The following is an 11,426-nucleotide window of genomic DNA, read 5'->3' on the forward strand; positions in this document are numbered from 1 at the left end:
GCTTGAAAAAGAATCAGATTTTGGACACCAAATTTGAGTGTGTCCAAAGTTCTAGGACAACCTTAGCTTTTTTCCTCCTATCACAAATATATTTCTCTATAACTATTTTTGCCAGTTTCTTTGGATAACTACATAATCATCATTAATAGTTTCAATAATAGCCATTTCACAAGAGTTATTCAGAGACAATTTCAACTCCCTGGGCAGACACTGTTAATACAATTTCAGGCGAAATGATAAATCACTTTCCAGTAATGAGATGAGATCATGCATTCCCAAACCTTTATCTCAGGAGTAAGATGCTTTCTTTGCACAAGGGCTTTGACTGGTGGAAGGCCACACTATTCTGGCAGATAATGGTAGATAAGTCACTTTTCCTTTTCAGTTAGGTTTCAGTTTCTTAAAATAAGTGGAAAATATCTCAGATATAAAGTAATAAGTATCATGTGAATAAAGTGTTGCTGGGTAGGCTGAAAGACAGTAACTGATTATTCAGAAAGGAAAGATATTCCTCCTCAAACTCCCCATCATGCCATGTCTGGGTCTTTTCTTGTCCCAGCAGAGCACACTGAAGATCATAAAACAGTCTCCAGAGCTTCGTTCTGTGTGTATTTGGCAAGCACAAAAGAGCTGATCGCTATGCGTGGAAGATCAGTTCATTATGGTTGGCCATGTTCCTTCGGACGTTCGTCCTTTGGGAACTTGCTGTGCTTTACAGAATCTGAAAGGACAGGTCTCTGAAACATTTCTCTGACTTGTTCTAGACTGCATTCCGGGAAAATCTGGATGCTTGCCGTTTATAAGCCAGTGAAGCCCCTCCACGCCCTTGGAGCCCCGTAACTGCATCTCTCAACACCTCTGGAGGATCCTCCTGGCTTTCATCCTGAACACGAGTTACCTAGGTTCACAGGTGGAGCAGGCAGCGGCGTGGGAACTACATTACCCAAAAGACACAGCGGCGGACACAAGCAGCGAGTGTAGCCAATGAAGGCCTAGCAGAGAGGCGTCTACGTGGGTTCGCAATGCATGTGGGCGGGACTTCCTGCAACGCCCCATGGTGTTGTCAATATGGCTGAGTTGGGATCTGTTCACCCTCAGGCTGAGTCCAGACTGAGGTGAAAGAGCGGAAAAACGCGAGAAAAGGTTTCCCCGTTGTACAGAGGCTAGAGTGAGGCTTGACCGACTCGGTTGTAGGCGTCGGTGCCTTCGTCAGCGTCCAGGTCACCGCCGCTCCCGCCCCTCTCTTCCCTGGCTGTGCTGGCGGAGGCCGCGCCGATGAACCTGACTGAGGTGGGTGCCGCGTCCCAGGGCGCCCCGCCAGACCCCTCCTCCGAGTGCCGAAGCCCCGATGAGGGGCCCTGCAGGTCAGGGCCCTGTGTCCCAAAGAGAGGGGCGTTCTCGTGTGGGGTACCGGTGTCCGCGGTGCTGTGAGGCGGGGGAGCTCCCGTCAGGGACCTGCACTTGCGAGGCTTAGAGGCGCTGCAGAGCGGGCGGCACTGGGGATCCCGAGCGTCTTTGTCTCCACGGAGCTGAGGGTGAGGCGGAGTCTCTGAAAGCCGTAGAAGGCTGTGCAGGAAGGATTATGCCCAGAGGTAGACGTTTAAAGTTGGGGAAAACAGGATGTTAAAGTAGGACAAGGGGACCGCTGAGGAGACCCGTTGAGTTATGGTAGGGATGGGCCAGAGGAGTTGCAGTAGAGGGGAAGTGTGATGAGATTCTGGGTGGATCTGAGAGAGACAGTCGACAGGATTTCCTGGTGCATCAAATATAGCAGTGAGGGTAGTGAAGAGTCTATTCCATGGGTTTTATTTTCGCCTGAAAATCTGATAGAATGGAGTTGGAGAAATCGGCTTAAGGAGCAGGTTTCAGAGAGGATTACAAGTTGCATTTTAGAGGACTGAGTTTTGGAAGGCAGGTCATGGTTGGGTCCATAAGCCTGACACTCCCTTTAGAAAGGCACAGACCTGTCATAGGAAGGATTCTGGCCCGTGTCTGCAAAAACGGAGTTCTGAATGGGTTAAGGAACTGGCCTAGGCTGGAGACTGAGGTGTGAGGTGGTTTAGATTTCGGCACCTGCAGACCCAGCAGACCCCCAGGCCCACTCTGTGGAACAACAGGAAGGTCATCGAGACTAGTGGGGAAATTGGGTCCAGACGTGGGTAGGGCTTTCTCACATCTAGTCAAGGGCCTCCAGCGATCTTCCAGCAACTGAATTTGTAGCAGGCAGGCCTGGTTGCTGATGGAACCAGGAACTGACCTGCTTGCTTATCCTCTCCCTACAACTTATTTATTTATGAATGTATAAAACATTTCTTTAACCACTAATGAACCAATATTCTTCTAAATATCTACACATAGGTCGGCAGTTAGAAATGAATGTAATCAATAGTTAAATTTATTCACTTAATAGTTGTTGAATGTTAATTTTTTTTTTCTTTTTTTTTTCTTTTTGAGACGGAGTCTCGCTCTGTCGCCAGGCTGGAGTGCAGTGGCACGGTCTCGGCTCACTGCAACCTCGCCTCCCAGGTTCAAGCGATTCTCCTACCTCAGCCTCCCTAGTAACTGGGATTACAGGCATGCGCCACCATGCCACCTAATTTTTGTATTTTTAGTAGACAAGGTTTCAGCATGGTTGGCCAGGATGGTCTTGATCTCTTGACCTCGTGATCCGCCCACCTCGGCCTCCCAAAGTACTGGGATTACAGGCGTGAGCCACCGCACCCGGCTGAATGTTAATTTTTCTATTTGCTTGCAGTGGAAAGTTTTATGTATCACATTTGCTTAACACTGTAAGAAGTGGGAAAAATACGCACCCAAAATTTCAAAACCCTTCCATGTCATTTGTGCTGAAAACATGTACAAAATATTTAATCCAGTAGAAAGAAATTGCTGATGCATAGTGTGTACTACTTATGTTTGGTGCCAATATAAGCCCTCTTAGTTGGCAGTCCTTTTAATCTCTATTTTACACATAAGGGCACTGAGACTCAAGGAAGTTCAATCCTCGTCAAGACTCTGAACGCTGAGGACTTACTGTGTAGCCTGAGATAACTTTGCTCTAGTTGCAGGGCCAGAGGTGGTTGTACAGTCAGCCTGTAGGATGCTGCAATGCTGTCTTAATCCTCATGGCCTGCCTCTTCCCACAGGGTTCATAGCAGTGGCAGCAATGCTTATGGATGCTGGACAGGTGAGTGGCGAGTGTTTCCAGCTTTCACCCATCCCAGATGGTTTCAGCATGCTGATATAGGGAATAGTGTTATCCTGAGACTGTTCACCTTTTCTTCTTTCTCCCTTGGGTCCAAGGAGAGCCTGTAGTTTCATCAGACATGGGTTCCAAACTCAGTCCCTGGTTATATAGAGTGGTTCTAGTTCTCACAACTGATGGTTTGAGATTTGGCAGGACATCTCAAACACAGGATCCAGAATGTTCAAATGCTTGGTGGTGACACTTAGATGGGATGCTTAGAGAACTGTAGCTTAATGTTCTAGCTGGCAAGGATAAGGAGCACAGCAGCAGGGCAGGAGGTCGGGGCAGGCAGGGATCAGGCATGGAATGGCACCCTGAGGTTGTCTAGGTTTTGGTTTTTGTTTTGTTTTGTTTTTGAGACAGAGTCTCGCTCTGTCGCCAGACTGGAGTGCAGTGGCGCAATCTCGGTACACTACAACCTCCGTCTCCCGGGTTCAAGCAATTCTCCTGCCTCAGCCTTCTGAGTAGCTGGGATTGTAGGCATGAGCCAACACACCCGGCTAATTTTTGTATTTTTAGTAGAGACAGGGTTTCACCATGTTGGCCAGGCTGGTCTCGAACTCATGGCCTCAAGAGATATGCCTGCCTCAGCCTCCCAAAGTGCTGGGATTACAGGTGTGAGCCACCGTGCCCGGTGGTTCTAGGTCTTTAATCTGAGGGGGGTAGTAGCTAGGGAAGGTTTGAGAAAGAAAAAATAGGTCATTTGTCCGGGCGCGGTGGCTCAAGCCTGTAATCCCAGCACTTTGGGAGGCCGAGACGGGCGGATCACGAGGTCAGGAGATCGAGACCATCCTGGCTAACACAGTGAAACCCCGTCTCTACTAAAAAATACAAAAAATTAACCGGGCGAGGTGGCGGGCGCCTATAGTCCCAGCTACTCGGGAGGCTGAGGCAGGAGAATGGCGTAAACCCGGGAGGCAGAGCTTGCAGTGAGCTGAGATCCGGCCACTGCACTCCAGCCTGGGCGACAGAGGGAGACTCCGTCTCAAAAAAAAAAAAAAAAAATAGGTCATTTGGCCTAGATTCTAAGAGGCTTCCTCTGCCTGCAGAATGGGGGACAGAGTGAGGGTTAGGGAAGAACCAAGGATACCTGGGTGAGAATTCCTGCCACAGTCCAGTGGAGGTTAGTGGTGGCTGGACACGAGTGGTGGCTGTGGAGCTGGAAGGGGTGGGTGGCTTCTGTAGGTTTTGATCTAGAGCAGCTCACATTTTTTGATGTACAGAGCAAGGAAGCTGGGGAGGTAGGATGCAAGAGGGAGTCAGGGATGGCCCCATAGTTTTGGCCTTGTTGAGAAGATTGGATGTTCCAGCAACTAAGATGTGGTAAATTTTGTAGTAGGGGGAGTTTAATAGAGCATATGAAGAACCAGGTTTGGGCCAAGTCAAAAATGTTCCAGAAACTCGTGTAGAGGTGCCAGGAACACACAGAAATGGAGTTCACTGGAGGTGTTCAGGATGGAGACGTCTACTACATGATAGCTGGTGTGTACACCATGGTAAATCTATGGGTCAGATTTAGGAAGAGACATCTTTAGATTCTGGAGGCAGTGCTATTAGGGAGAAGGAAGGGGAAGAAGGAAGAGGCTGAGGACTGGATCTTTCTATTGGGCACCTGGATAGTGTTGCTGGGCATCACAAAGACAGATGAGGGAGTGGATGGACTGAGGATACGTGTGTGTGTATTTGTGTGTTTATGTTGGGGACGGCCTTTGGAAAATAAGAGGCTTTTGACGGGAGAGGGCATATAAGATGGATGGTGAGGCGTCTCCACAAAAGAGGTGAGATGGTAATGAGGTCTGGGAAGGGCTTTTTACCCTGTTATGGACTCAACAGGGTTTTGTGGCAAGTCTTAGTTATACCGGGGTAGTTTCACGTGAACTCTGAGACTATTTTGGCAGATGATGGGATCAGCTAGAAGCATTGCTAGGCCTGGGGTGGGGATGGAGTTGGGGAGGTCAGTGTATCTGGGCTTTGGATTAGAGCTGGGGGATAGAGAAAGTCGTGACTGCTTGTGGGACAGCATATACATGTAGAAGTGGGAGACAGCCAAGATCTGGAACTCAAAGGAGGTGTGCAGGAATATGTGGGTTTGGAAAGCCCAGGTCAAAGCAAGAAACAGGACTGGGTTCAGAGACCTTCAAAGCAATGTTTCCTAAACATTGCCTTCTGGTCAGTCCAGGGACAAATAGGATTCTGGTTGCATTTGTCATGCACCGCAGGATTTCATGTGCAGAGTGGTATGGTAGCAGGCTATGGAAATAATCCCGGTTGGGCTGTGGTGGTTGTTAGTGTTGGAAGAGTGGAGGTGTTGGATACATGCGGAAAGTGCCATCCAAAGCATGAGTAGAGGAGCATGAATAGATGGTTCCACCTCTGGCACTGGGCACTTAGGAGGGTGAGTCCAAGTTTGGTTATCTGAGAGGCAAGATCTGGGTGACTCTAGGGAAATTGAGTGACAAAAGAAAGGTAGGCCCCCATGTGCCAAGTGTTTTGTTTTGTTTGTTTTGTTTTGTTTTGTTTTGTTTTGTTTTTTGAGATGGAGTCTCGCTCTGTCGCCCAGGCTGGAGTGCAGTGGTGCGATCTCGGCTCACTGCAACCTCCGCCTCCCAGGTTCAAGCAATTCTCCTGCCTCAACCTCCTGAGTAGCTGGGATGACAGGTGCCTGCCATCATGCCTGGCTAATTTTTGTGTTTGTAGTAGAGACGGGGTTTCACCATCTTGGCCAGGCTGATCTTGAACTCCTGACCTCATGATCCACCTGCCTCGGCCTCCCAAAGTCCTGGGATTACAGACATGAGCCACCATGCCCGGCCATGTGCTGGGTTTTGATGGCGCTTTTCAGTCTCTCCCCACTCATCTTTGTTCTGTGCTGGAGTCAGTGGTCCGTGGCAGTGAGGGGAGAGCAAGTACAGGCGCCACGAAGACCTGGTGCCTCTTCCTCATTGAGAAGTGGGTGGAGGCCGAGCAGGGGATGGATGTGTGTGGATGTGGTGAGGAGCACTGAAGGTCCTGGAGACGGAAGTGTATCAGTGTATCAGTGATCGTACCCAGAGGATACAATCTTGTTCAATCTATGAACCAGAGTGAGTGAGTACAGAAAAGCCAATGACATTGGAATAATTTTTTTCTTCGATTGGTGAGAAATCGTATCTGGATGAAATGATTTTTATTCCTTTAATTTCCTGAGTGCAGGGGGCATGCCACACAGCCTAAAGCCACAGAGGAAATCACGGATTTGGTCAGGTGGCAGATGCACAATTGAAGGGAAAGCATACATCAGAGGCTTTATTGGGGTTTTGACTGGAAAGGCGTTCAGGGGAGAGTGAAGAGCTTAAGACTGGGTGCTTTGCATGGTTTTGGCAGCCTTGGGTATAGGGACTATCCCTCCTTTTGTGGTACAAGCCTTGTGTTGATTTAGGGCAGGAGAAATAATCATGTGTGATTGTTAGATAGGAAGCAATTCAGACTATGGGATCTGAATTATAAGAAAAATGTTAAAACGCTGGTTGTTATTTTGGTCCTCTGATTCTTAGATTTCAAGTAGATAAATACAGATCTAAGGAAACAGAATAAGAAGTTGCTCGTGGGTCGGGCACGGTGGCTCATGCCTGTAATCCTAGCACTTTGGGAGGCTGAGGCAGACAGATCACGAGGTCAGGAATTCTAGACCAGCCTGAACAACATGGTGAAACCCCGTCTCTATAAAAGTACAAAAATTAGCCAGGTATGGTGATGCGTGCCTGTAATCCCAGCTACTCAGGAGGCTGAGGCAGGAGAATTGCTTGAACCCGGGAGTCAGAGCTTGCAATGAGCCGAGATCGCACCACTGCACTCCAGCCTGGCGACACAGCGAGACTCCATCTCAAAAAATAAAAGTTGCTCATGGACTAAACTGTCATAATTTTGGCAGGATTGTATGGTTTTTGAGGACGTGGCCATACATTTTTCCCAGGAGGAGTGGGGGATTCTTAATGACGTTCAGAGACACCTGCACAGCGATGTGATGCTGGAGAACTTTGCACTTTTGTCATCAGTAGGTAAGGCCCTGACACCTGCGTCAGTGTCTTGTGCTGGGCAATGTTTTTTCACTTTTTTCCTTGGCAGCTCTGTCTCACACCAGATCATGGATGCTGCATCCTCTCCTAGTTTCCCAGCATATGTGTTGTGGCAGCCACAGCTGGGCTGTGTGATCTGTATCAGTTTTCCTTAAGAAGCTTAGCTCTTGTCACTCTGAAACCTTATGAGGCTCAAAAGTCAGAAGTCTTCAGGTTTCTCAAGAATATCCTAATGACCTTGCCTGTCCCTGGTTAGTTTGCTCTGTCCAAATGCATGACGCTTTTCTCTGTGCAAGGCTTTCTCCATTCTTTTTGCCGACATACCTGGGGGATACCCTGTGTCGGGAATTTCAGGGACCTACCTGGTCACTGCTTGTGAGAACTGGGCTTATTCCACTAGAAGTTCTGGTAACTTTAGAATGCAGCATGTCCTGGGCTTATTGCTCTGTGTACTGTGTACATGCTGTCCCCTCCCTTTCGTTGTCCTTCCCCTAGCTTGGCTAACGCCACACCTAGATAGTTGCTTACCTTGAGCAAGGTAGAGGTCTGTGGGTGCCTGACAGAGTGGACGTTACTCCATTGATGACAAGAGATGCTCCAAAGGACTTGACCCTAGTGGATGGGAGCTCGGAAGGGGTGTGATGACAGGGCTGGGTTCACATCACACTGGGAATCAATCCAGTTTGATGCCCCTGCCAGTGGCCACACCACATGTCTCTCTTTTCTTCCCTATTGTGATTTCTTTTTTGACTTTCATCTCCTGGCTCCCACCTCTGACCTTACCTCTTTAGCCTCCACCTCTCACCTGTTCCCTTTTTTTTTTTTTTGAGATGGAGTTTAGCTCCTGTTGCCCAGGCTGGAGTGCAATGGCACACGCGATCTTGACTCAGTGCAACCTCCGCCTCCTGGGTTCAAGCGATTCTCCTGCCTCAGCATCTCAAATAGATGGGATTACAGGCATGCGCCACCACGCCTGGCTAATTTTGTATTTTTAGTAGAGATGGTGTTTCTCCATGTTGGTCAGGCTGGTCTCGAAGCCCCGACCTCAGCTGATCCGCCCTCCTTGGCCTCCCAAAGTTCTGGGGTTATAGGTGTGAGCCACCGCACCCAGCCACCTGTTGCCTTCTACTGTTCCCTTGGTAGTGCCCTCCAACATGTGACCTGTACTTAAGGTGTTGTGAGTTGTGGATGTATACTTCAGTCGTCCCTGAACACCAGCTCCACTGTCACATCAGATCTCTCTGGGTCTGGACACAGCCTTCCACACATGGTTCACCAGCAGCTATGGCCTGTTGAAAGCCATTTACTGAGGAGTAACTTGGGGACTCCACTTCTGTGCTCTTCACTGTGCACCCTATGTTGTTCCCTATCATCAGGACTTTCGTTATGGGTTTCTGTCAGGCCCGGTTCCGCCCAGAAGGCTTTCCTCTCACTGGCTTTAGTGTCCCGTGCCTATCACCAATCTCGTGGTCTTATTTGTGAGTTGGTCTGACAGACATTTGTTCAGGGGCTGCCTCCTCCCTCCAAAGTCAACATGCACTTCACCAACATTTCTGTTCCTAGGTTGTTGGCATGGAGCCAAGGATGAGGAGGCACCTTTGAAGCAGTGTGCTTCTGTAGGTGTGTCACAGATCACAACTCTAAAGCCAGCTTTGTGCACCCAGAAGGCCCAGCCCTGTGAGGCATGTAGCTCACTTCTGAAGGACATCCTGCGCCTGGCTGAGCATGACGGAACACACCCCAAGCATACAGCTGAGCTTTACCTGCACCAGAAGGAGCATTTTAGAGAGAAGCTCACCCGAAGGGATGAAGGGAGGCCTTCGCTTGTGAATGACAGTGTTCACCTGGCAAAGAGGAACTTCACATGCATGCAGGGTGGCAAGGATTTTACTGGTGATTCAGCTCTTCAACAACAGGCTCTTCCCAGTGGGTGGAAGCCACACAGGGAGACGCATGGTGTGGAGGCCTTTCAAAGTGGACAGAATGATTATAGCTGCAGCCAATGTGGAAAAGACTTTTGCCACCAGCATATGCTGTTTGAGCACCAGAAAAGCCACACAGAGGAAAGGCCTTATGAGTGCAGTGAATGTGGCAAATTTTTTAGGTACAACTGCGACCTTATTAAACATCAGCGAAATCATACTGGAGAAAGGCCTTATAAGTGTAGTGAATGTGGAAAAGCCTTCAGCCTCAAATATAATGTTGTTCAACACCAGAAAATTCACACTGGAGAAAGGCCTTATGAGTGCAGTGAATGTGGGAAAGCTTTCCTTAGAAAGTCTCACCTACTTCAGCACCAGAGGATTCACACCAGGCCAAGGCCTTATCTGTGTAGTGAATGTGGGAAGGCTTTCCTTACACAGGCTCACCTTGTTGGTCACCAGAAAATTCATACTGGAGAACGGCCTTATGGATGCAATGAATGTGGGAAATACTTTATGTACAGTTCAGCACTCATTAGACATCAGAAAGTTCACACTGGAGAAAGGCCTTTTTATTGCTGTGAATGTGGGAAATTCTTTATGGACAGCTGCACACTCATTATTCACCAGAGAGTTCATACTGGAGAAAAACCTTATGAATGCAACGAATGTGGGAAATTCTTTAGATACCGTTCCACACTCATTAGACATCAGAAAGTTCACACTGGAGAAAAGCCTTATGAGTGTAGTGAATGTGGGAAATTCTTTATGGACACTTCCACACTCATTATTCATCAGAGAGTTCACACTGGAGAAAAGCCTTATGAATGCAGCGAATGTGGGAAGTTCTTTAGGTATTGCTTCACACTGAATAGACATCAGAGAGTTCACTCTGGAGAGAGGCCTTATGAATGCAGTGAATGTGGCAAATTCTTTGTGGACAGCTGTACACTGAAGAGTCATCAGAGAGTTCACACTGGAGAAAGACCTTTTGAATGCAGCATTTGTGGAAAATCCTTTAGGTGTCGCTCCACACTTGATACACACCAGAGAATTCACACTGGTGAAAGGCCTTATGAGTGTAGTGAATGTGGTAAATTCTTTAGGCACAACTCAAATCATATTAGACATCGGAGAAATCACTTTGGAGAAAGGTCTTTTGAGTGCACTGAGTGTGGGAGAGTTTTTAGCCAAAATTCCCACCTCATTCGGCATCAAAAAGTTCACACTAGGGAAAGAACTTTTAAATGCAGCAAATGTGGGAAATTTTTTATGGACAGCTCCACGCTCATTAGTCATCAGAGAGTTCATACTGGAGAAAAGCCTTATGAATGCAGTGAATGTGGGAAGGTCTTTAGATACAACTCCAGCCTCATTAAACATCGGAGAATTCACACTGGAGAGAGACCTTATCAGTGTAGTGAATGTGGGAGAGTCTTTAACCAAAATTCTCATCTCATTCAGCACCAGAAAGTTCACACCAGATAAAGAATGTGTATATAAAGCAGATATGGAAAGACTTCACACAGAAATCTACTCTGATTTAGCACTGGAACCTATGTTTTTAAAAAAGTATTCTCGTAGAATACAGATAACATAAAATCTAACATCATAACCATGTTAAAGTGTATAGTTCAGTACTGTTAGTCATCCACATTGTGCAATGAATAGAAGTCTTTTCAATTTATGAAACTAAGTCTATACTTTTTAAAACCTTATTCCCCAGTCCACCCAGCCTCTTGACAAGCACCACTCTCTATGAATTTTACTAGTCTGGGTACCTCATATAAGAAAACTTAAGTTTTGGTCTTGTGGATTATTTTGTGGCTTATTTTGCTTAACGTTATATTTTTAAGGTTTCATGTTCTAATCCATTAGAATTTCCATCTTTTTAAAGGCTGAATAAAATTCTGTTACAGTCATGTGTTGCTTAACAAAGGGGAAGTGTCCTGAGAAAAGTGTTATTAGGTGATTTTCTTTCTGTTTTTGGAGGGGGAGTGGGTTTGTCAATGCCTAGGCTATATGGTATATCCTATAGCACCTTGCTACAAACTTGTACAGCATATTACTGTGCTGAATACTGTAGGCTGTTGGAACACGTGGTAATTCTTTTTAAGTATATCTAAACAGAAAAGCTACAGTGAAAATACAGTATAAAAGAAAAAATGATAGACATACAGAGAACTTACCATGAATGGAACT

The 11,426-nt window shown here is 47.1% G+C and overlaps 1 protein-coding gene across 4 annotated transcripts; it reads left to right on the top strand.

Moving 5' to 3' along the window:
* Positions 1-1,025: 1,025 nt before the first annotated feature.
* LOC117091814 (zinc finger protein 17) lies at positions 1,026-11,160 on the top strand. Of its 4 annotated transcripts, none has more exons than XM_033224622.1 (4): positions 1,026-1,364; positions 3,147-3,187; positions 7,158-7,284; positions 8,866-11,160. In XM_033224622.1, exons 1-4 carry the CDS (start codon positions 1,349-1,351, stop codon positions 10,710-10,712), a joined length of 2,031 nt encoding a protein of 676 aa, XP_033080513.1. In that variant the 5' UTR covers positions 1,026-1,348; the 3' UTR covers positions 10,713-11,160. The 4 variants fall into 4 exon arrangements, with proteins under 4 accessions (XP_033080513.1, XP_033080516.1, XP_033080515.1 ...); XM_033224623.1 differs by having other exon boundaries at positions 1,027-1,290; XM_033224625.1 differs by lacking the exon at positions 7,158-7,284.
* Positions 11,161-11,426: the final 266 nt, after the last annotated feature.

This window comes from Trachypithecus francoisi, unplaced genomic scaffold, assembly GCF_009764315.1.
Source record: "Trachypithecus francoisi isolate TF-2019V2 unplaced genomic scaffold, Tfra_2.0 Lachesis_group12, whole genome shotgun sequence".
Classification (NCBI taxonomy): domain Eukaryota; kingdom Metazoa; phylum Chordata; class Mammalia; order Primates; family Cercopithecidae; genus Trachypithecus; species Trachypithecus francoisi.

Excerpts from the sequence above, each read along its gene's own strand:
- LOC117091814 (XM_033224622.1), top strand. Across the intron at positions 3,188-7,157 it reads TGCTTATGGATGCTGGACAG|GATTGTATGGTTTTTGAGGA; the intron begins GTGAGTGGCGAG and ends TAATTTTGGCAG. Across the intron at positions 7,285-8,865 it reads TGCACTTTTGTCATCAGTAG|GTTGTTGGCATGGAGCCAAG; the intron begins GTAAGGCCCTGA and ends TTCTGTTCCTAG.